Below are 25,165 nucleotides of genomic sequence, written 5' to 3'. Positions count from 1 at the left end.
CTCGTGTCCGTCTGTCTCTCCTTCTGTTTCGTGATGGCAGATACCAGGCCTTGGGGACAGGCAACCTCGCTGTCCCCTTCCTTTCAAAAGCATCTGTCTGTGAGGAAGGCCGGGGGGACGTGCTTAGGGAGAAGTACAGGCCCACGTTGGCCTCGTGCGGACGTGAGAACGGGGGTCCCTGCCCTGGGCACCAGCCAGCCGTCTGTGAAGCCTGGTCAGCTCTTCCTTCCTCCTGGCCCATTGTCCTGGGTTTAGGTATGCCATCCCCCCAGCCCGGGCTGCCGGCGAAGGAGGAAGAGAAACAGAACTGGGAGGCAGCTGTCTTCAGCGGTCGGGGGCCGTGCGGAGCGCCAGGGAATGGGCCCCGGGAGCAGGCGCGCAGCTGAGGCTGGCTGGTGGGTCCCCACGTGCCCCCTTCACCGCGGGCCCTGGGACGCATCATTTCTGTGGGCCTAGCATCAACGGTAGGGACAGACTGGCACAAAGCATGTTGGACCCTGAGTGGTTAAAGTCCAGCTCGAGGATATTTCTGTGGAGGCCAGTTAACATCAGGGAGATGGGAAAACGCTCATGGTTGGTTGGCTAGTTGGTTGGTTTTTGTCTGAAGCCAGGATTTAGTGGTGTGACTGGGCTGACGGGACCCCTAGACATCGATCCATATCTTTTGAGAGGTCGGGTTGGGATAGTTTTCCTTATTGTGCTGCTTTTCACATTGGCCACAGGAGTCTCCATGTACATTTAAAATCAGGAAGGTACCCTCGACTTTAAAAAGAAGCCCACTGCTAATTCCTGGGGCCTAATTCCACACTCCCTGAGTGTGTGGCTATGTGACGTCCTTGGGACCCTGAGCAGGCTGTGGCCCTGGGCCTGTCCCCCCACTCTGGTGCCTGCGTGGCCCACGGTCACCCTGATGGGCTGCTGCAGAGCATGCCTGTGACGCAGGGCACTTTGGGGCCCAGGGAACATGGCTTCATAAACGGCCCCGGTGTCGGTATTAAGTATTTCGCAGAACCGCGGGGCCAGGGAGGTTGGATTTTGAGCAGCACTGTGAGCAGTGCCCACGCTAATGGGCTTAGGTGGTGTTGACACACTTTCCTGGAGGCTGGCTTACCACCGCATGGGCCGGTTGTTGTCACCGGCCGTGAGGAGAGCAATGCTCTGGGCTGATCAGGAGCCGGCTCGCTGGGCCCCAGAGGCACCCTCTCCTCGGCCGAAGTGCCGCGTGAGGACTTGTCGCCATTCTGTTCTTCGGTGGAGCAGGGCTCTGTTTCAGTTCACCCTTTTTTTTTAAGATTTTTATTTATTTATTTGAGAGAGAGAGAATGAGAGACAGATAGCAAGAGAGGGAAGAGGGTCAGAGGGAGAAGCAGACTCCCCGCCGAGCAGGGAGCCCGATGCGGGACTCGATCCCGGGACTCCAGGATCATGACCTGAGCCGAAGGCAGTCGCCTAACCAACTGAGCCACCCAGGCGCCCTCAGTTCACCTTTAAAAGTAAAAATCTGTTTGGGTTTCCACTTCAGTGTGATCGTTAAACTCCAAAGTCAGAGTCAAAGAAACTGAATTCTCAGGATCTAATTATTTATCCTGAGCTCAATGTCGGCTTAAACAGGAATTCAGTATTAAACTCTGGTCAGAGTAATGGCATCTGTTGTTACTGGTTTTTTCCTTTGGAAAAATTAGGTGGTGCACATCTTAGTTTAATTTGCTCATAATAGTTTCAATCTGCAAAAAAACACCTTCTCAACACTTCTCCCCCGCCCGTAGAATAGTCTGATCTTCACCTCTGTTAGTGAGGTACCGGCTGTAAATGACCATGTGCGTTTATCAGCATCTCTCCGAGTCCTATTTTTCACAGCCTGAAGGCTGCACTCGTGGGGCACGTTTGTCCCTTCCCTGGGGAGGGAGGGTATGGAGGACCCCCCCGGGGGGCCTGGCTGCCTGTCACGCTGGAAGCGGGTACAGGAAAGTGAGCGGGCGTCCCTCACCTCATACCTCTTCCTCATTTCCCAGAAGCTGGGCGCACAGAGCATCTCTGTGTCACAAGATCTGGGGACGGGCCTGACGTGTGGCGACACCGTGGATGACAGGTGCCACAGTCTGGCTTGTTCTCAGGGCCTTTGGTTTAGGGGCTTCCCGTACACGTTCCTGCCCCCTTCATCTGATAACGCAGAGCGCCTCTCCGAACGCAGCGGGATGGAGACCTGCAGGGTAGCTGTGGGGCCTTTTGGGGGAATCAAGTCCTAATTTGTAATTGCTACTTTCATGAAAACTCCATGACAGTATTGTTTTTCTGGGATTTCGATCATCCTGTGAATTTTAATCACCAGTATCTGGTGATGGTTATTTCAGTGTTTTGTAATAATAATGGAAAAGATCTTGCTTTCCTTCTAGGTTCTGGCTGAAAAGTAAATATTTTGAGACTATATTCAGTGAATTTCTGCCTGTTCCTCATTTGCACATTAAATGAGTACCAAGCAGTTGGAAGGGAACCCAGGGCTTGTGTGTGGGCAGTTTTGGGGTGTGGGTGATACCAGGAGAGGGGGCACACTTGATTATAAGATCTGTTGTTCAAAACACCGTTGTGTGGGTTTCTCGGCCGGAGCCGCACCGGGCTGCCCTCCGGGTTGTGCGTGTCTGGAGATTGCCGACACCAAGGAGCCCCCCAGCTGCTGTCTGCGGCCTGCTGCAGCTGGGGTTGGGGGGTGCCTTCACCTCTGCACACAGCTGTGTGGCCCTCCGGCAGGATCCCTTCTCCCAAGCCCTGTGGATTCGCCTAGCGCCCCCGCAAGTGCTCCGGAAGCCACGGCCGGGAAAGTACTGGCTCATTTCTGATAGTCTCACTGTCTGCAGTTCATGTAAGGTGCCTGTTTGGACGGTGATTTTTTTCGTAGGAAAGCTCTGAAAAGTGTTGGTGTCCATGCCATGGACCCCACGGGTGGGCACTGAGCAGGACCCCTTCCTCACAGCCCTGCCCTCACACACCGCGGCCTGATTGGCTGCCAGCCCTCGTCCTCACAGCTGGGCTCCGCCTGCCCTCCGTGAACTGCGTCCCCCATGGGAAGGGTGCACTGTTGTGTGGGGTCTGCACACCTCTCCCCTTCCTCCTCCCTCCTGCACTGGTTTTGGGCCTAGCTACCCCTGCCCCTCTGCTCTTCTATCCCTGTGTTCCTGGCTGGAAATGAGTCCCTTTCCCCTTTGTAGAAGGTGGGGCGTGGCTGGGTTTGTGCCCAGTTTGTGGGTCCACTGCAGTGAGAAATACCACCCAGTTGCTGCAACTGTGCCGTGTGTGTGACCAGACAGGCCTGGCTTGAGCTCAGACCCCGCTGACGTGTCCCGCCCTGGCTCTGAGTCCCGTGCGGCTTGGCCATCAGGCCACTTCCCCAGCAGCAGGGCCGGGAGGCTGGGAGGCTGGCTGTCCAGGGCCACCTTGGGGTGTGTCTGCGGAAGCTGGGCAGAGAGCCTCCCGCAGCAGTGTTTGGGGGGGTATGGCCGGAAGGTCTGGCCGGCACGTTGCCCTTAGGCCGGCACATGGGCCAGGCATCGCGCACCCGCTCCCGCGTGCACGGTCCGCATTTATAAGTCGGTGGTTTGTTCCTTTTGCTCATCACTTGTTAGTGCTAGCTTCGTCTGAGATTTTGGTGAATGTCCTTTTTATTGGCCAGCATGCGTGCTCCCACTCCTGGGTTGTAGGCTTTCTTTGGAGAATGAGTGAGAATTTTCATTTTATAAATTTCTATAATGTTCTTTTTCTTTAACATTTTTGGTGTAATATGATTTGAACCTCACAGAAGCCACAGACATGGTGGGTGACATATTACATCTTCACAGAAAAGAGCTCTAAGCAATCTGAAATCCTGGTTTCTTAATTTACAAGTTTCTCTGGTTGGTAACAGAAACTGGGTAATTCTGTGCTCTGGCGATGGCATCGTGGGAAATGGGCCCAGGGAGCCGGCTGGGGCCCCTGGTGGTGGCACCTCTCCCTCATTCCCTGCGGCCTCTGGTGGGAAAATGCTTGACCTGTGCACTCTCTGCTGCCTGGACCCTCCTCCCTGGCCGCACGGGGGCTCCCAGTGCCCGCTCCCCCAGAGCTGGCAGGGGCGGGCGCAGTACACACAGGAGCACTGAGCTGGCTGGTAAAGGACCAGCAGGAATCCGGGTGTCCCGGGATTCACAGTGCCTGCTCCCCGCGGCAGCCAGACGTCACCGTGAGGGCGGTGCCCACGGAGAAGGCGGCTCCATCACACACATTCACGCACACGCTCACACCCAGGGCTGGTTCACATGTCTCCTTGTTGACGACTTTTCTTGGGCACAGGGACAGTTGAGCAGAAAGCTGCGTGGCCTCCCTGCTCCCCTGCCCTCCGACCCTCCAGCACATCACGGGGGCCTGGGCAGCGATGCTGGGGACAAAGTCCTGTAGGCCCCACTCCATCCTGGTCACCCCTGCCTGCACCTCTAAGCCCCAGGGTTTGCTCCTCACAGGAGCCTGTCCGTTTCCTTCTGTTGTAACGTGTTGTTCTGAGAGTAAAGTGCCTTCCTTACAGAACAGCACATCCTGCCCGCACGGCCACCACCCAGTCCTGCTCACTGCACATTCCCCGTCCTCTGCCTTTCTGTCACCAAGCGTCGTGCTCCAGGCCCGGCCTGCTGACTTCCACGTGCCTTGACATTCCTGGCTGGTCACCTGGGTGGGCACCATAGTCCCTGGGAACAGCCAGAGGGATGTGCTGACCTGTCCCTGTCTTAGACACTTGATGGCTTGGATCTGGGAGGACACGTGTGTTTGATTTCCTTGCTAGAAAGTTCCGGGGCTGCTGGGCTGCCAGTGCCGCCCCCACCCTGCCCAGGGAGCAGGACGGCTGCCCACCCAGGAGGGGCTGCAAACATGTGCATTGTGCTTGTTGACAGCCCATCCGTATTTCTCTCTCATTGCTGGGTGGGTTTCTAGCGAATGGGCGCACGGTTGGCCCCTGTCTGGGGTGCGTCCAGCCGGGCTGTCGCGAGCAAGCCGCCGTGCCCTTCTCATCCGGGCCTGTGTGTAGACGTGTCCCCATGGCCAGGGACAGGGTTGCTGGCTCCTGGGGCAGATGTGCTTCTAACCTGGTGAGGAGGTTTCCCCAATTTTCCAAGGCAGCCATGCCACATCCTGCTCCACCATGTCGCTCTCCAAGAACCATTCCCAACTCAGGAGATCACCCAGATCTTCGTGGGTATTTTCTCCTAGCAGCTCAGTGGTTTTTACTTTCGTTTTTACCACTTAAAGAGTCAGCAGCCGTACTTTGTGTGTGGAACGGGCAGAGCCGCGGGCCTCGGGTCAGAGGTGCTGACTGTGCAGAGGGCCACCTCGCTCCGGGCCAGCACCGCGTGGGGACGCCTGGCGCGTGTGTGCCCTGCCCCACCTGGGAGCAAGGCCCTGACCGTCTTTGTGTCCCCCTTCCCTGCCCGCAGCATCAGCAGGAGCTGCTGGCCATGAAGCATCAGCAGGAGCTGCTGGAGCACCAGCGGAAGCTGGAACGGCACCGCCGGGAGCAGGACCTGGAGAAGCAGCACCGGGAGCAGAAGCTGCAGCAGCTCAAGAACAAGGAGAAAGGCAAAGAGAGTAAGTGTGCAGGCAAGGTCCCGTGTGGGCGCTGGGGCCTCGCCGGGGCGGCTCTTCCCGCGGGCCTCATGCTCCAGGCCCCATAAGCGGTGGCCCCCGGGCGGAGCCACCCCCGGGCGGAGCTCGCCGTGTCACCCGCAGCTTCGGCCGCGTGGAGTCCGTATCTGTGTCCTCATTCGGGGTGGGCAGCACCACCTTTGGCTTGATGGAAGCATACTCCACAGGTGCAGACTGGCTTCACCTGTGAGTTCAGTCCCAAAGGTTTCAAAGTTCTTTTCTCTTGCAAGCATTTTGTGAGCCCCTTAGAACCAGGCCTGGCTTGTGGCGTAGCCCAGGGGCTGAGTGGGGACGCGGTGGCCCACTGCCTATTTTCACATTTGCTCTCTTGACTCCAACGTTTGCTTTTTCTAGTGGCTGTGCTTGGGTGTCTGAAGACCAGTATGGTCTGTTATCTTCCAGGAAAGGAGATGATTCTATGTGCCGTTCTCCCTTTGGAAGATTATAGGGGACGGTTTCCCCAGTCCCTGGGGAGGAACCACAGCCCCCTGCCGCATGCCTAGCCACTGCACCAAGGGCGCCTCCCGTGGGCTCAGCAAGGACCAGGGTTTGTGAGACCTGGTGTGTGCTCCACATGGGCTGCATCCCCGCAGACTGAGGCTGAAGCCATTTGTCCCACACGCACGTCCATGCCTCCTTCTTTGGGTAGCTTATTTCCAGTGACACACCCAGAACCTAGACAGGAGAGTGAGTGGGTCGCACATTCCCAGGCTCTGTTCATTTCCACCCAAGACTCAGTGCTCCGCTGAACTTGTTTGATCCCTGGTGATACTGAATAGAAGCCAAGACGTGCATTTCTCTCCTGCATCGGGTTTCGGTGTGGGGACTGTAGGGTGACTGACTCTTCCAGTGCTTGTGAGCAGAAATACTGGTTCTTGCGTACTTGTGTGTTACTTCGGTAACACACGTGAACCTGAGAAATGCGTTATCTTCAACTACTGAAAATGGTTAGCCATCTAGACAAACCATCTTAACAGCCTGTTGTTTAGATTTTAATCTGCATTCTCACGACAGCATGAGGTGTGTTAAAGCATTCCTGTAAAGTCTGTTATTTGAAATTATCTAAGAATCTGTCATATTGGTGTATGATACATAGAGAAAAAGTACACGCCCTCCAATATATAGGGAACTGTTTGTAAGCTCGCCTCCCAGTAAAGCTCCCAGACCAGGAAAGGAGCAGCATCTGGGCCCCTGTGCCCTCCAGTCCCTGCCCCTGCCTCCTTCCCCAAGGAACTCCTCCCTGGCACTTCACACCCAGGCACTTTGGCCTGCTTTTGAGGTTTATATAAATGGACTCGTTAATACGTAGGCCCTTGTGTTTTGCTTCTCTCACACCGTCACGCTTGTGCAGTGTGTCCTCATTGTCCTGTGTAGCAAGAGCTCACCGATGTTGGTTGCTGCCTGCTGCCCATCTCACGGGCACACCGCTGTGGTCCATCCTGCGCTTAGTAGGTTTCCTGGGTTTCCTAACCAGAGCTGTAACACGTGATGCCAATACGCGTGTCCTTGGACACGTCACCTGGTGCAGACGGGCAGGTGCGAAGTGGCTAGAGCTGAAGTTTAGGGAATGCACGGGCCCACCTTTCACAGTGAGGCCCAGCTGTTTCTCAATCACTGTCCCAGCTGCACAGGGCAGCACCCACTGCTCGCATCCCCGCCAACGCTTGTTGCCGTCAGCCACTCCGGGCTTGGCTGTGAGCGCTCATCCCGCTGGCTTCAGCCGCATGCTCTGATTACCAGCAAGGCTCAGCACGTTCTCCTGTCCCGTGTCAAGTGCCTGCCTGTTCAAGCCTCTCCCTCATTTTTGTGGTGTGTTGTCGCCCTTTTTCTTGGCTTGGGTGGTTCTGTTCACATTCTGGCCCCGAGCCCCCTGCCGATGTTCTGTGTTACGCACACCTTCCGCCATGCTGCTGTGTGTCCTCGGTCTGGTGGCCCCTGCTCCCAGTGCGGCCTGACCCACCGGTCTTCTCCAGACCCGAATCAGGACACAGTGCCTGCAGTATCGTATATGTTCGCGTACACATTCTCTTTCAAAAAGGCTGCTGTTTTTTCCTAACGTATGCAGCCAATGTGTTTTTTTCGTGTTCACTTTGTGTTTCCAATTTAACTATTTGTAAGTTTTTAGTAATTGGTTTTATACATAAAAGTACCAACTTTTATGATCATTAGTTACTACAGCGTATTTTACTCTTGAAATAATATGCTTTAAATGTATTTTTATTTTAATGGTCTGGTAGAGTTTCAACGTAGAAAGCATATCTGGAGAATTTTTATTCCACATGAGATCTAATTTTTGTACCGATATTTGAAAGTAATTACTAGAACTGAGGGGTGTACCTCATTATATCACACCAGTCAGATGAGGTGGGAGCTTACAGGCTGTGATCGCCCACAGTCTAGATTCCAGGCACAAGGATAAAAGGCCATCAGGGAAAACTAAATTGCAGATTTGGGTTGGCAACAGACACCCTTGGTCTTTGAGTGCAGACTTGTATCAGCGGCGGGCTGACAGGGCAGATGGGGTGGTCACACGCATCACGCTCACCGCCCAGCCTGCCAGCTCGATGACACTCTCCTCTGTCCACAGCCCCGTGCTGGCCCAACCACTGCGTGTATTGTGTGTGTGGACTCCTTTGTGTCAAGGGACCTTCCTGGCCGAGGTGTGGCCAGGGCGCTGGCCACCTGTGAGTGGTGGCATGTGGTGTCGGGAAAATCCCCCGATGTGCTGGTACACTGGTCTGGAGTGGAGGGTGGGCTTCAGCACTGTCATTTCTAGAACTCCATGGATCATTCTGGTGTGCAGCCGGGGTTGAGAACCGTGCATCTAGGTGAGTCCTCTCGCTCTGTGTTGGAATCTGGCTACCACAAGGGCCCCATGGCCTTCCGTTGGAGGCAGCCTTCTGTTCTGGAACCCAGCCCCGTAGATGGCGGCACCCGGTCCTTATCGGAGCCCTGTGAGAGGAGCTTCGGCTGCGGGGCCAAAGCCACGGCGGGGCTGCATACACCCATGCCCCTGCCTTGGGTCCTGACCCCTTTTCCAGTCTCCTGTGCTTTGCTTGGGCCTCACTTGTGTATCCTACTTGATGTGTTTTGCTTTGGAGGAGGGAAGTCGTTGTTTATCAAAGGATGGAAGTTAAACTGTAAGTATCAGCTAGTTGGTGTGTACCACAACTAACCAACAAATACCAGGTTTCCAGATTGCTAAAAAGCAGCTCAGGCTAAGTTAGTTCCTCGTAGTTTACCTGAATCTTCCAATAAAAATAACAACTTAAGCCTCACAAAATGTGAGAAGATTTGACTTCAGAAGACATTTTAGATCTGTTTACATGTCAAAAACAATTTCTTCACTACCTACTAGACATCTTCCCCGCCCCAGCTGGAGCGTTGGAATGTTCTCTGCTTCCCTCCACGCTCGTCACTAGCAGCAGCCCTGGTGGTTTTCGATTTGTGGATTTGGGTGGTCAGGTTTTATTATTAATAATAAACTGTGTACAGTTTGGGTATTTGGCACGCTTGTGTAGGCTTTGCAGCCCTGAGTGTGGCCTTGTGAGGAGGCAGGCCTGGCAGGCCGCTGTGGTGGACACCACTCGGGGGCTCTTAATGCGAGCGGGGCCGCGGGCGGGCTCCGCACCCATGAAGGAGGGCCTTGTTCGCACCAGCTAAAAGGGCATTTGTGGGGGAATGCAAATGGCCTGGGGCGTCTCCCATTTGTAAGCATTTGAAAATGCAGTGCAAGGCATCTGTGTAGTTTCTTGGGGTTTTTTAAAAGTGAATTTCCTATTGAATTTTTAATTAAAGTTTTGTTACATTTGTAAACATTTACAGTATTTTTAATTTTAAATAATTCTGCAATTTTTTTTACTTATTGATACCAGTTAATGCTATGCGCTCTAAGGAACAGTGAATTCTTAGAATTTGTGGCATTTCATCTCATTCGGCATGAACACATGCTTTTTAGTCAGGTAAGTTTTACTTAGATTAACTACATTTAGGAATCGAAGACACACGGACTCAAAGGGAGAATCCAATAGAAGGCAAGTCTTTGTTCTCTGAGCAGTCTGGAGCGAACACAGTGACATTTCTGTTCGCTGCTATTTACAAGCACAGCCCCATCATTCACTTTGTTTTAAAAAAAAAAAAAATGGCTCAAAGGGCTGGAGTTAAAAGATCCAACACCTGATCCAGAAAGTAATTCTCTGTCCCATTTGTGAAGTTGGGCCTTCCTCAAGGGCTAGTGGGGCAGGAGAAAAATGAGTCAGTCGTGATGGGTGGTGTCTAGAAGCACCTTCTCCTCCGCCTGGGCCCCCGGGTACTTGGGCAGGTGCTCCACGCCATCAGCTCGGCCCCTCGTGCCGCCTGGTCTGTACTTACCAGCCTGTTCCTTACATCCCTCCTCCTGTGTGGAGGGGGCTTTGTCTCTTTTATTGACATCTCTTTCCCCATCAACCAGACCAGACTCTGGCATGTAGTTAGGTCTCTATGAACCCTGTCAAATGAATGATACTCAGCCTGAATTAATTTTTTTTAAAAAGTGAAAAAAAGAGATGTTTGGTATTTGTGTACTAAATGTATTTTATTGGTTCTGTAACTGGTTTAACGTGGAGGGATCTGGATGAGCCCAGGATGATGTATGGAAGTGTGGAATCACCATGCACTGGAAACTGATATAACACAATGTAAACTAGCTGGAATTCAAATACAAACTTTAAAAAAGAAGGAGAGGAGAAAACAATTTTTTTACTCCATCAGTATTTCCTAAGTGTCAGAAGAACTGCTCTGTGAGGCGTGTCGGGTTAGAACTGAGGATACTAATAAGAGCGCCAAGATTTCAATATACACGAAGAGAATAAGCAATAGCCTGCAGATGAGAACACATAAAGGGGCAGAATCCGTTGAGAGATGAGTAAACAACTAGAAGGATGATGGCTCTTCTTTGAATTCTCTCCTGTAAAGCATGACGAAGGAAAGAAGGTCCCTCCACGGTACTCAGAGCTGAGTATGTGTGGCTCCATGTTACTTGGGTTTGCTCTGCCACGCCTGTGTGCAAGTGTGAGGACGTGTACCCCAGTCATGCCCGCCGCCCCTGGGGGGAGGGGCCGGGAGGGCCACGGGGGGTCCGCCCTTGTGACCAGGTCATCATCTGCCCCCTCTTGTAATGTGGTCTTGGCCAGACATGTCAGGGAAGTGCCGTGGCGTCCCTGTAGTCTATTCATGCCAGACGAACCCTCCTGAGTTCAGGGAGGTGGGCTTGTCTTGATTGGATCCAAGAGGGCCTGTAAGGTGCTTTCTCCCACCCTGAGCGGGCAGAGGGACCACGTGTCAGTCATACGACCTACCTCTTCCTGTGAGGACACAGGTGACAGCTCAGGGTATAAGGGCTGATGGGGCCAGTGTCCCCTCCAGGTGGGGCAGCTGCCCCTTGCCACGTCTTGCTGTACTTGCCTGTCCCTGGGATTTATCTCATGCTCTCCCTGCTGGGATGGAGCATTGATTCTTTGCGCTTCTTTGAGTTCTGGAGCCTGTGATGCCAGCCAGGGGTATGGCTGAAGCAGGGAGAGTCAGAGGCTCCTGAAGCACGATCCTTGGGATCAGCCTGTCCCTAGAGTACTCGCAGGGGACTCACAAGCATCTCTCCCGTGGAGGAAAAGTGGGTCCACATTGACAGGTGTTTTTTGAGAAGATAAGGCCAGCTAATGCCCAGGTTTGATTTGCTGGGAAACTTTCAGGAACGTCCTTACTCCACGTACTGAGACACTCTGCTTCTTGTCCTGCTCCCCATTGTCCACTCTTCTGCAACCACAGTTGTGAAGGACCAGGGGGCCATCTCCTCCTCCATCTGGGTCTTCCTCCTCCTACTCCTCCTCCCCCACCCCCTCCTCATCATCAGGCAGTCTGATCACTTCGCTGTGAGGCCAGCAGCACCGAGAAGTGGAAAAAAACCCAAAGCTCCTCATTTCACTGTGGTTTCTTTTATCAGCTGGGTACACTTAGATATTACTAGCAAATTTGCATTTCCCTCTGTAAATGGCCCTCTCTGCCCTCTGCTCTTCCATGCCCCCCAGTGCCCCCCCCCCCATCACCTCTTGCTCCTGGTTGCAAGGCACGCTGTGTCCTGACATGGTTAACCCTTGGCGAATTCCCCAGCCATCCTCTGGTGCTGATGCGCTGTTTGGAATGCCAGGTGACTGCATATCCGGGCACGTTATACGCAGATCTCCATGTCTGTGTGATTTTCACACGGGCTCTGAATGTTCTGAACTGGTGTTCAGTCTGACACTCACTATGTTTGGAGGGCACCGAGCAGCGATGCTCAGAAGCAGGTGTGACTTCATGCCTTTGGTCACCTCCCACGGCCTGGCCTGTGTCCATCCTCCCATGTGCGCCGATGGGGTCATTTCCTTGGACCCTGGGAAGGCCCGGGACAAAAGCCCATGTGTCGTGATGGAAGCTTCTGAAGGTGCTTTGGAATCGGCTTAGTGAACTTTCTGTGTGTTTCCCTTGGATGAGCTCATTCAGGCCCCACTGCAGCTGCAGAGGACCCGCTCTCCAGGGGTCTGTGCTGACTGCCTGCCGCCCACCACACACAGAAGGCCCTCTGTAACTAACTGCAGGGGCACACTGCCTTCGAGAATGCAGACACACCTACAGCCAGACAAAAAGTCGGTTTGTGAATGACAGCGTGTACTGGGGGTGTGAAAACAGTGGCAGGAGAGACGGTTTCTCTAATGATACTAACAATTTATGAGCAATTTGTCAAAATATCTGTAGAGTCTCATACACCAAAACCCATTTCATGTGTATCAGAGAGGAACGTGAAAAACTAGCAACAGCGAGCAGTTCAGTGAATGAAAACCCAGCACCAGAGAACCAAGGATAAAATAAAACTGGTTATTTACCGAACCAGCGAAAGCAAGATCGATCTCAGCGCTTCCAGGAAATGGAAAAAACCGCAACAAGGAAACTAGGGCAGACTACGTAAAAACAAGCATTTGAATTTTAAACGAGGAAAGCATGCAGTTTCCTCCCTTTGTTGGGGGAAACCTGGTCCTTTCCTCCTGTGTTTGTCCTTTACTTGTACACGGAGCCGCACTCGCCTGGAAAGCCTCACTTCCAACAGTGCTGGTCGCCGCCCGCTTGGGGTCTCCCACCAAGCGCTGCTTGGCCACCACCAGCTGTCCTGCCGTGTAGCCAGTCCTGACACGGTGGGGGTTCAGTTGCACGAGTCTGCCGCCCGCTTCGGACACCAGCTGCAAATCCAGGTTGCAGGTCAGACATGTCCACACCCCACTCCTTGGGCTCCTTTAATTTGCCAGAACAGCACACAGAACTCAGGGAAGTTCTCACATAGGTGTACTGGCTTACTAAATGATGTGACAGAGGACACAGATGGGCAGCCAGATGACGTGGTGCATACAGACGAGGTCCGGGCAGGTCCCGAGTGCCAGAGTTTCTGTCCCCATGCAGTTGGCATGCATCACCTTCGCAGTATGTGGATGGGTTTGCCAACACGGAAAGCTCTCTGAACCCCATCCTGTTGGGACTTTATGGGGGCTTCCTCATGATAAATTATTATCTCCCATTTCCAGACCCTCTCCCTTCTTGATGGGGCTGAAAATTCCAAGCTTCTAATCATGGCTTGGTCTTTCAGTGACCAGCCCCATCCAGGAGCCTCCCAAGAGTGCAGTCATCACATCAGCTGAAGAGTTTACAAGGGTTTTAGGAGCTCGGTGCCAGGAGCCGGGGGCGGGTGTGTGTGTGTTTACATACATGTATATACATTGCACATACACACCTATGTACACATACACATTATCTCACAAAATTAGAATATCCTCCAAGTTGTAAAAGGAAACGAGACCAAGGCAGAGGCTTGCACACAAAAGTGGAGGAGAAGTGAGAGCTGGGGCCAGGGAGCCAGCTGCTTTGGTTTGACCCTGCCGCTGAGTGCCGCCCCTGAGGTTCCCCCGGACCACATGGGGCTGATGATCCCACTTACAGTGCTCATGTGAACTTTAAGCATGTGAGGCCTAGAATGTAGGAGGCTCACAATAGATTCATCGCTATAAATCATACAACTCAAATGGATAAACATTTAAAACGTACACACACAGACCCACAGCACCACCACCAAACATACCACATGAAGACTCTGAAAGAAAAATAAACCAAGGACATAAAGATGTATCACAAGACTGAAAGATAACTGCTTGCTCAGGTAGTTATCGGGGACCACAGTGAAATACCAGCTACCCTTCCCATTTGCAGCAAGTGACAGTCGCCAGTACTGATGAAGACTGAGTCACATGGTGATCCCGAGTACTGATGGACAGAGGCACGGGGTCATCCTGAGTACTGATGGACAGAGGCACGGTATCATCCTGAGTACTGATGGAGGTGTGGGATCAGGTGGCAATCCCAAGTACTGATCAAAGTGTGGGATCAAGTGGTGATCCTGTGTACTGATGGACAGAGGCACGGGGTCATCCGAGTACTGACAGAGATGCAGGGTCAGGTCATGGTCCTGAGTACTGATGGAGGCTTGGGGTCACGTGGTGATCCTGAGTACTGATGGAGGTGTGGGATCAGGTGGGGATCCCAAGTACTGATGGACAGAGGCACAGGGTGATCCTGAGTACTGATAGAGACGTGGGGTCAGGTAGTGATCCTGAGTACTCATGAAGATGCAGGGTGCTTGCCCGTCGTTGACACATAATGGTCAGTGTATGAGGCATTTTGGAAAGCAGTTAGAAGATGCTTTGAGGGCTCTAATGTTACTTTTGTTAGATGTATTGATTTTGTTGATCTTTCCTAAGCAAATCCTCAGTACGAACGATGTCTACTCATAAATGTTCACGGCAGTACGGCTTCTAACAACAACAAGGATAATCTAGAAGTGCCTTCTAGTCAGAACATGGTTTTGTAAAATGTAAACTGTGCTTTGCTCATCTCCTGAAGTGTTTCTCCACCAATAAAAATACTGGTTGGACTCTGTACAACAGGAACTATGTTTGCTACTCACAAGTGGAGGGATGGGTGCGAGAGTGCTGTGTAGTCCCAGCGTGGCCCCGAGGAGCACGAATTAGATGCGCACGGGCCTTGTGATCGAGTGGTGGGTCTGGACTTTTCTTTGTGCATCTGTTTCTCAAACTTGCCTGTTTTCTCTACGGGGCTGTGAATAACCACCACACGAGAAGACCACAGAGCACATGATTCTGCCTTTAGTACAGCCTGGTGAACGTGCTCGAAGTAAGTAGCTGATGAGCTGGAAGGAACAGAAGCTTCCTCTGACACGAGTGGAAAGCAGGCCGCTGCCTTGTACACGAGCATCGCAGGGTGCCCGCCGAGGGAGCGCACTCCATCCCTCTCACCGGCGGGCGGTGGGTGCGCACAAAACCTCTCTGAGATTCAGCTGCTTTTGCTCTAGTGAGAACGAAACCACCAGGCTGCCAGCACCTACTTCAGAATGTTCTTTTATGTAACATTATTAAACTTCCCTCTGCGTGGTTTTGTGTTAGGTAACAATAAGTCTTTATGCTGATTACTTCTGCATATTAGATGGAATGCAATTATGTAAAATCTTCATGGGAAGAAGCCCTCTTATTAAACTTCTCCCGTCCTTCTCCCTTCTTTGAGAAGCCTTCATGGCATCAGCAACATCCCGAATTAGAGGCCCTGGCCTGTCTGTGTCTTTGCTCCCTGTCCCGCGCGGAGCTCCGCGGCCTCCCCCTGCCCCCCGGGCCAGAGCCTCTAGTCGGTCACCTGTCTGCTTCCTTCTGTACCAGGTGCAGTGGCCAGCACAGAAGTGAAGATGAAGTTGCAAGAGTTTGTCCTCAATAAAAAGAAGGCGCTGGCCCACCGGAACCTCAACCACTGCATTTCCAGCGACCCTCGCTACTGGTATGGGTAAGTGGGGGCCTGAGCAGCACGCGATCGTCGGCATCTGCTTCTTTACCCGGCAAGGCAGCGGGAGGGGTGGTGGTGGGCGCACTGAGAAGCTCTGTGAGCGCAGCCGCAAACACGGGGTAGCAGGAGAGGTCTGGAGGTTAACGCGTGGGGCGGTCATCCCGACAGAGGGGCCCGTCTGTAGCTGAATGGACTGCTGCGTGTGGATCCGGTGCCTGCCCATTGCTCCTCTCACCATATATTTTGGCCACAAAAGGAGCCACTTAAACTGTAACTCTGATCTAAATTGTCCGAATGCACCTACTGAATTTCTGCGCAGTGTTTTATTAGCTGCTGGGTGAGCCCTTGGCATGTGTGGTCTATTTTACTTTCACACTAGGAACCCTTTGCCAGAGCTGCATAATGGACAAAGGCCACCAGAGAGTCTTGTTCATGCTAACAGCTGAAGGAAGCTGGTGTGCCATTGCAGAAAGGTCGGGGACAGTGCCCGCGTGCAGAGGGATGTCCTGTGAGCACGAGCTCGCTGCAGAGATGCTGGCCAGGGCCCAGGCCACGTGTGGAATGGAGGGGCCAGATTATGAGGCTTTAAACAATGATCAAGGGGGCTTCACAGGCTTTGCTTTGAAATACAGTTTTCCCGTTTTCAAGAGTAATTTCATTTCTCACAGAAAACCCATAGGGTTGTTCTCATAAATCAAAATATGGTTATTCATTTTATTGGGGAAAAACCTATCTATTCTCAAGCTCCCAAATGGGCAACTATTTGACTAAATCCAACACCGCCACATCCCACTGGGATGATCCCCCGTATCCTGGTAGATGACGCCGTTATCAGTACAACCGAAAAGGACTTTTATTCCAGGGCAGAGAAGGCTGCCCTTACGCTGTATACACTGCCTGGTCCAGAAAGCTGCGCTCACTCCTGTCCGCCGGGCTGTTGGCGTGCACGCCTACAGGCAGTGACAGGACTCCCGCCGCAGAACAGAGGCGGCGGCGGCCGTGAGAAGCCACGAGGGAGGCCACGAGCCCACAGCCACCACGTGAAACTCCGATAGCAGCGCGCGGGGTCCCCACGTCTGGGGCCCCAGCCACCCAGGCCTGCTGTGGGAGAGCCGCACCGTCCCCTGAGGGGGGTGGCAGCCAGGCGATGGCCCAGGGAAAGCAGTTTGGGGTGCCGTTGAGATGGTATCCATGGGGTTCATACTGAGGACAGCAGGAGAAGGAGTGGGGCACAGGGGCTCAAGACTGGGAGGCACTGGGGGGACCTGGGATGACAGGCCTGTGAAGGCGGCAAGACGGCAGAGGCGCTCTGGGACCTGCTGGGAGGGAGCATTTAGCAGCGGTGGTCGGCAGGCAGGGAGGCCCCAGGGGCCCTTTGGGAGGAGGGTCAGTCCGTGACGCGACTGGGGAGGTCAGGCTGGTTGGGAGCCCGCAGGAGTTCGTGTGGTGGCGCGCAGGAGTCATGGGTTGACCACGTCGGAGTTCTTGGATGGTGGCCCCAGTGATGGAAGAAGGTTCATGCCGGGCTCCCCTGTGAGCGGGCAGGAGGCTGGGGCAGGAGACCACTGGCCGGAACAGAGGCCGCGGTGACAGGTTGAATGTGACAGGAGAGTGTGTTTGCCTCCAGTCCTGGAGGCTGCAGGGGGAAGGGTGGGTAGAAAGGGAGCACCGAGGAGAGAGGCTAGAACGGAGGGAGGGCTTTCTAGGGAGGAGCTCCCAGGAGCAGGAAAGGGGGAGATACGGAGGGCAGGTGGCTTTTAATCCTGGGCTATTGGGGGATTGAAGTGGCTGCTCCCTGGTGAGCAGGGCTCTCGAGGTCGGGCCTGACCCGGACACAGCTCACCTGCCCTGGGTTCAGCTCTCTCAGAGGGATTTAGGGCACACGGGCTGGAGTGGGAAAGTCAGCCAGGGGACAGGTTTGTTTGCACTGAATGTGGCAGCTGTCATGTTTAGTCACTCTAAACCCAACATCATGGAGTGACTGTCACATTCACTTGCTGTGTGATGGCAGGTACTCGGTCAGAAAACTGGGTCTTTGTGGAGGAAGAACTGAACTTTGACCCTAGCTTCACTCCACACACAGTGATTAGCACAAATATAAATCCAAACACAAAAGTTAAAACTCCTAGGAGAAAACATAGGAGAAGTTTTCACAACCCGGGGGCAGAGGTGGACAGAGTTCTTAGGACACCACAGTCATCGAGTGTAAACCAAAAACTCCAACAATAGACTTTGTGACAATTAAAAACTGCTCTTTCAAAGACACCATTAAGAAAATAAAAAGGCAAGCCACAGACTGGAAGAAAATATTCACAATGCCTGTAGCTGACAGAGTGCTTGTATCCAAAATATATAAAGAGCTCCCACAACTCAATAATAAAAAGACAAGTGATCTACTGAAAAAATACAAGCGAAAGATTTGAACTAATACCTCAGAAGATAAGATCTACCGATAGCCAGTCAGTCCATGAAAAGATCGTTAGCCATCAGAGAAATGCAGATCACAGCCATAGGGAGGCACCATCTCACACCCATCGGGGTGGCTGACGTTTAGCAGACCCGGCGTTGGTGAAGGTGTGGAGCCCGTGGACTTCAGCAGCAGAGTGGTGCGGCCACCTGCAAACAGTCCAGCAGTTTCTTATAAAGGCTTATGTGCCCCGACCCCATGACGCTGTCCTGCTAGTATCTGCCCAAGAGGAAGAAAAACTTCTGCCCACATACACTTGGGTTCTGGTGGTCATAGCCGCATCATTCATTTCCTGCCAAAGAACAGAAGCAGCCTGAACGCCCACCAGCCAGAGGACACAGGAGACGCAGGCCCAGACACGTGACACTCAGACAGAGAAGCCACCCGGAGCCCTGCTCGGGGACTTAGGCAGATGAAGCTCTGCAGTCAGCACGATGAATCCAGCGACGAAGCCGGCCGGCAACTGGGCTGGGGGACCGGGCTCGCCTGCGGAATGGTACAGGGTTCTGTCCGTGGAGATGACCCTGCTCTGTCCCTCCTGCAGCGGTGGCCCCCCCCCCACGTGTCTCTGAGCACAGAGACGAGGATGCTGTGACTGAGATGCGCTGCGGGCACCAGACACACTGGACTGCAGGGCCTTGGCACGAAGGGAAGGATGTGAACTATTTCACGGGTCATTTTTATATTGATTGCACATTGGGCTCTATTGGGTTAAAGAGCATACTGAAGTCAGTTTAACCATTTTTATTCATTGTAACGGGGCTGCTGTAACATTTAAATTGCACCTGTGACTCACATCCTACTTGCGTTGGACGGCACTGGCTAAGCGAGTACACTTCTGTTTAGGGCACTTGCGCAAGTCTGATACAGCGGGAAAGGTCACTTGTGGAGCGCTGAAGTGGCTGGATGCGTGTGGAGCTTTACTCCGTGGTAGCCTAAGGAGGGTTGACAAAGCAAAGGCAGCGGCCCTGGTTTCTCTGCCCCCGTCAGCGCTGCTTGAAGATCAAGAGTCACCGACCATCTGCCCAGATGCTGGCAGACGTGCCGCCGAGCGCCTCCCACCAGGCTGTGATGAGGGGCTGGAGCTGGGGACCTGGTTTGTGGGCAGGCCTGAGCCTCATGGAAGGAGCTGCCCTCGAGTTCTGCTCCCCTGTGCAAGGGGGTGGGTGTGGTGGGTGTGCACGTGGGAGTGTGTGTGAGGGTCTGTGCATGGGGTGAGTGCACTGAGTGTGTGTGAGTGTGGGTGGGGTGTGAGTGTGAGCATGTCAGTGTGCAGCGTGGGGTACGTGTGAGTGTGAGAGCGTGTCCGTGTGCGGGGTGGGGTGTGTGTGTGTAACAGTGGGGTGTGGTGCCGCAGGGGTGTGTGAGACCGTGAGGGTGAGAGCGGGTCAGCGTGAGGTGTGCATGCAGCCTGGGGCACACGTGCTCGGTCCCAGGGGCGGGGGTGACGGCAGCTTTGCCCTGAAGCAGCCCGCTCAGCCCTGCGGGGGTCCCCTGGGGATGAGCTCTTGTCCCGCGGTCTGCAGGGTTCCTGGAAGCTGGGCTGTGGTGACGTGAGTCACTCCCTCGAAGTCTCTGGACTCGGCCGTGATGGCACCAGGGGGGGTCAGTGCAGCGGTCTGAGCGCCGGCCCAGACCCGTGTCCTGGGGCGATGCAGGAGCGCCCTGCGCCCAGTGCGGCCGGCCTCATGCTGCGTCCCCGAAGGCCTGAGGAGGGAGTGAGGGCTTTCACCCCAACAACATCTCCAGCAGTCAAGCCCGAGGAGAAAATCTATGATATCTTGAACAAATACAGCTTTTCCAACTTCTGGCTTCACTATAAACAGCGTACAATTAAAGTCGAACAACAGTACTTATTATTTGTAATAATATTCTACCAATAATTATTCATACTTCCGGGTCACAAAATGCACACACAGGTCTTTCCATGCGTCTCTTGAAAGAGAAAGCAAATTCGTTCCTAGATTGTGACTTAGTACTGAGAAGTTTGAAACCGGCCAAGGCTGCGTTCCCCAAAGGGCACCTCAGAAGACGTGATTTGGTACAGAGAGAGTGTTGCCCTCAGACCTTTTTTTTTTTTTAAGATTTATTTATTTGTGGGCGCCTGGGTGGCTCAGTTGGTTAGGCGGCTGCCTTCGGCTCAGGTCATGATCCCGGGGTCCTGGGATCAAGTCCCGCATCGGGCTCCCTGCTCGGCGGGAAGCCTGCTTCTCCCTCTCCCACTCCCCCTGCTTGTGTTCCTGCTCTCACTGTCTCTCTCTCTGTCAAATAAATAAATAAAATCTTGAAAAAAAAAAAGATTTATTTGACAGAGAGATAGAGAGCACAAGTAGGCAGAGCAGCGTGTAGAGGGAGAGGGAGAAGCAGGCTTCCCGCGGAGCAGGGAGCCCGATGTGGGGCTCGATCCCAGGACCCCGGGATCATGACCTGAGCTGAAGGCAGCTGCTTAACTGGGAGGGAGCACCCAGGCGACCTGCCCTCAAACCTTTAATGAGATTGTCAGAGAATGTTCCCCCGAGGTGAGGCCAGGGTTGTCACAGTGGAACCACAAGTTAAAAGGAGGGCTTCCTGCCTGAGGAGGTGACCCCGTGATGCAGGTACAGGCGTGTGGGGGCAGCTGTCCCCGGGAATGTGAGCTCTTTCCTGCTACACAGCCTGGCTGGGCCCCACAGCCCAGATGTCCAGGCTGTGCTCATTGGACGGGTCTCTGTGATCAGCCCATTCTCTGCACAAGTTTGCTCTCAAATATTTAAATTATACACCTGTAAGCATTTAAGAGCTCCTGTTCTTAATTCAAATAACACCAGGTGCATGGGTATGGAGTACTGTGTATTCAAATAAATAGTCTAACAAATTCCAAATAAGTAAGTTGGCAAATTTGTTTCAAGTCATTAAGCAGATTACACAGTTTAAAGACTCAACAGAATTCATTACACCTCGGGTGGGTGCTTCCAGGAAGCCGAGGATGGTCTTCCCGAGGGTCGTCGGCTCCCCATTCCCAAGCCCTGACTCCCCTCCCGCCCGCCAGAGCCTCCTCCTGGAGCCGGATACTGTCTCGAAATTTTAAAGGATGTGGAGTGGTGCCTGGCTGGTCGTCGGAGGCAGTAAACGTCATAGACCCACTTCCAGGCACAAGGTGTTGGTCCCTGCCACCCACCGTCCCCAAGGAAGCAGGGTGATGGGGCGGATTTTATCCCTCTGAAGGTGCAGCTGAACGCTGGGTATTGTCTGCTGAAGGGAGGCCCCCTGGGGGACGCCAGACTGGACCACTGCTGTTCTGAATGCACCCCACCGATCGCAGCTGCCTCCCACCGTGCCTTTGGTCCCGTGCGCGTGTGCCGGCCGTCGCCCGAGGACAGGCCCTTCTGTGGCCAGGGAGCAGCCGAGAGCGGCAGGACGACGGCCGGCACTGCTCCTCCCGGCCCGGGGTGCGGCTGCGGAGGCCCTGCCCAGTCTTGGTTCGCAAGGTCACCTTGCTTTTGTCTCATTTCAGCCTGGCCCCACACAGGGCCCGTCTCCTTGGTCGGAGCTGATCCGGGGCTGACGTGTCAGGCGGGCTCCCGCCCCTCGCTAACTCCTCCGTCTGTCTTTGCCTCTTCCGTCCAGGAAAACACAGCACAGTTCGCTTGACCAGAGCTCCCCGCCCCAGAGCGGGGTGTCGGCCTCCTACAACCACCCGGTCCTGGGAATGTACGACAGCAAAGATGACTTCCCGCTCAGAAAAACAGGTCAGTGCCCAGGGCCCAGGGCCTGGGGGCGGGGCTCTCACCCGGCCCCGCCCATAGGCCCCGTAGGGGGCGGGGATCTTGACCATCCCCGCCCCCCCACAGGGGTGGGGCTCTTGACCGCCCCTCCCACACACCCCCACAGGGGGCGGGGCTCTTGACCGCCCCTCCCCCACGCCCACAAGGGCGGGGCTCTCACCCGGCCCCGCCCATAGGCCCCATAGGGGGCGGGGATCTTGACCATCCCCGCCCACCCACCCCCCACAGGGGTGGGGCTCTTGACCGCCCCTCCCACACACCCCCACAGGGGGCGGGGCTCTTGACCGCTCCTCCCACACACCCCGTAGGGGGCGGGGCTCTTGACCGCCCCCTCCCACACGTCCACAGGGTTGGGGCTATCAACCGACCCCTCCCACCGGGGGGCTGGGGGAATATCAACCGGCCCCTCCCACATGCCTGCAGGGGGTGGGGCTCTCAACCGGCCCCTCCCACAGGCCCCACAGGGGGCGGGGCTCTCAACTGGCCCTCCCACATGCCCTACAGGCTGAGTCCGAGGGAATCTCGGTTTGTGCTTAAGTATTTGCTTTTTTGTATTAGAACTTCATTCTAAAACGATGTCCTTAAGCACTGTCTTATGAGTCATACCAAATGCCATGCACCTCATGTATGCACACCCACGTTTTAAACCTCAGACTCGTCTTTGAACAACAGCAAAGCTTACTCCGCTCCTGGGGGTGTGCTGCGCTTTGCCACAGCCCCGAGCATCCCCTGCCGGGCTCAGGGACACAGCCGTTCTTGCTGACCGATGGGAGGCCTTGCAGGAGCGGGCCAGCCAGCGTTTGGCCCTCGCGGCTGACTAGGCAGGGCCTGGGCAGCAGGGGTGGCCGGGGGTCCCAGAGTGGGAGGAAGTCTGTTCGAGAAAGAAACCCATTGTGTCCTGCAAGGACATCTCCGAAGGACGCCTCGGGGTGTGCGTGGCCCTGCCACAGACCAGAAGAAGAAGGGTATTCACACTCCCAACAGACTCCCTTGGACTTTCTCCAGTGGTGATGGTTTAAGTGGGCGTCGGCTTGTAAGAAAGATCAGAGTGGCCGAGGCCAGTGCATGAGGGTGGCCGGAAGGGCAGGGGCCAGAGGAGGAGCATCTTGCAGAGCCTTTGCCCGCCGCGAGGTGAGGGCAGGCTGGGGCAGGCTGTGGAGGATCGGGGGCCCTGGCCGCAGACACAGCACGTGGAGCCCGCGGTTGTGGGGCATTGTGGGAAGTTCCTACTTAGTGGAAGTGAGTCCCGTGTGGCACAGCTTTTTCTTTGTAAACACAAATTTTGTTTTATCCAGAGGATATTGGTTGATTTTAGACAGATACACTTTAAGGCAGTCAGACTCCAGCATCTCCACCCGAGTGATGAGGTATTAGGGAATGGGGCTGGGGGCTCATCTGCCACCCCGTCCTAACGACGGAAGACCTGGAGCCTCTCGATAGGCAGAGCTGGGCCCCAGAGGATTCGGTGTGGCATGCAGGGAGCAGAGCCTGAATCCAGAGCCAGAAATTGTAGGGAGGCCCCTCGGGAGTGCTTGACTGACTCCCAGGTGTGTGAGATGGAGTGACCCCATCAGGACGGCCATGGGCCAAGGACCTCAGAGACCTTGACGAGGATGGGAGAGGGGTCGGCGGAGCCCCTCCGAGTCAGTGGTGAGGACCCTGCAGGTATGGGCAGGGCTTCCCATCAGCTGTAAACCCTCCCCTGGTGAAAGTGAAGGTGCCACTCTGTCCTTTTCCTCGGTGTGTGTGGTTCTCACTCGTCCACCGAGGACAGCCATGGATCTCACCCAGAGAGAGCCCATGCACTCGACAGGAAGGTCTTGTCAGGAGCTGGGGCCAGGGCTCCCAAGGTGGCTCCCGTGCCCCCTTCTGGAACCTCGTGCTGTACTGAACCAAACTCAGATCAGCAGAACGGGAGGTCACAGGGAGCAGCGGGCTCTGTGCTGGGAGAGAGGAAGACTGCCTGCCCCAGGCACCCTGGCCCAGGAAAGAGAATGAGCAGCAGGGAGTCTCCCTCACCCTAAGGGCATGAGGGTGGGTCAGGTGGACAGAGGTCATGGGCTCTACCAGCAGCTCGGGAAGGATCTTTCCACTGGTTTTATAGCTGTGTGCCCTGCGATGGATTCCTTAGGTTCCCCTGGCCTTAGTTTCTCATCAGTAAAATGGAGCTGTGCACACCCATATCGTCCCCGCTGTGGATACACTGAGCAGGCAGAGCTTCCTCCTGCCCTCGGTGTGCCGAGTGTGGCCCCCAAGTTCCCAGTGGAGGAAGCAGAAGGCTGAGCACCTGGCCACCAAGCAGAGCCACCCACCTCTTGTCAAGGGGCCTTGCCTTGCCTTGCCAGAAGACACATCTAACTCCTCCCCCGAGGTCCCAGGGAAGGACAGTGAACAACACCTGCCTCTTGGGGCCCTCACGGGGCTGCCTGGCCTGAGCTTACACCTCCCTCTCAAAATAGAAGTGGGGGTGCCCATCAGGGGATGTTTGCTCTGATTCTCCTTCTCTCCCAACCAGACAAGGCCCACGTCACCTGGACAGTGGCTCCTGTTACAAGACAGAACTGGCACTGACCACATGTAGCCAGGGTCCCTGAAGACTCTAGATTCGGGACGGCCAGCTCCAGGCTGCCCCGCTGCTGTTCCGCAGAGCTGCATGGCCTGCGACCTTTGTCTCACGGGCCCCTGTCATCTCTCCCAGTCTCTGCGGCTGCTGGTTCTTGTGCTGGAAGCACCCTCTCTCACACCTGTTGGCCTCGAATCTTGCCATGCAGCCCGCCCCAGCCCCCTGCCGCCCTGAGAAGGGCAGACTCCTCATCACACTTGGGGAAGTGCCCGTGAGCGCCCAGTGCTCCAGAAGAACTTAATTAAGATTTGATTGCATTATCAATTTTTCAAAAAGGCATCACCAGCACATTAATAATATTAATAATATAAAGATTTCAGAGGAAATGTTTAAACCACTTAAGGGAATAGAGTGTAGTTAGATGTCCTGTATCATTCTCAAAGTATCCACTTTCAAACACTTGATGTCACAAATTCTCAATAATTTATATCTGTGCATTTCTACGAGAATCAGTAATAGGAAATATTACAAACGTGAAATTTTAGTTACAAAATGCCTCCGATGAATTAAAATCTGTAATAAATGTGACATACACTTGAGTAATCCCCATGGTTTCAACTTGACACCACGTTCTGTGGCTCCTGCACAGATCTGTCTGCCCCTCGGTCCCCTCAGGGCTGCTGCAGGACACACACACCTGCAAAGTGCACAGCCGCGCCTGCTGTTCCTGGGCGCACCGTGCCCAGCTCTGTTCCGTCTCCGGAGGAAAGCGCACCAACTCACCCAAGCCTGTGCGTGTTCAGGCAGTGA

The 25,165-nt window shown here is 54.4% G+C and overlaps 1 protein-coding gene across 11 annotated transcripts in view; it reads left to right on the top strand.

Moving 5' to 3' along the window:
- HDAC4 (histone deacetylase 4) overlaps window positions 1-25,165 on the top strand; it is a 297,813-nt gene that overhangs the window by 193,611 nt on the left and 79,037 nt on the right. For 10 of the 11 annotated variants that reach the window (XM_064587381.1, XM_064587385.1, XM_064587380.1 and 7 more), the window contains 3 exons: window positions 5,451-5,601; window positions 15,441-15,561; window positions 21,635-21,756. In XM_064587381.1, coding sequence (XP_064443451.1) covers window positions 5,451-5,601; window positions 15,441-15,561; window positions 21,635-21,756 — 394 coding nt within the window. The remainder of the gene's footprint in view (window positions 1-5,450; window positions 5,602-15,440; window positions 15,562-21,634; window positions 21,757-25,165) is intronic. The other variant, XM_064587379.1, reaches the window with a different exon arrangement.

The sequence above is a fragment of the Mirounga angustirostris genome, unplaced genomic scaffold (genome assembly GCF_029215605.1).
Source record: "Mirounga angustirostris isolate CCGP_5_RB_7025 unplaced genomic scaffold, mMirAng1.0.hap1 SCAF_3, whole genome shotgun sequence".
In the NCBI taxonomy this organism is placed as follows: Eukaryota; Metazoa; Chordata; class Mammalia; order Carnivora; family Phocidae; genus Mirounga; species Mirounga angustirostris.
This window is presented reverse-complemented; position numbering and strand designations above follow the sequence as displayed.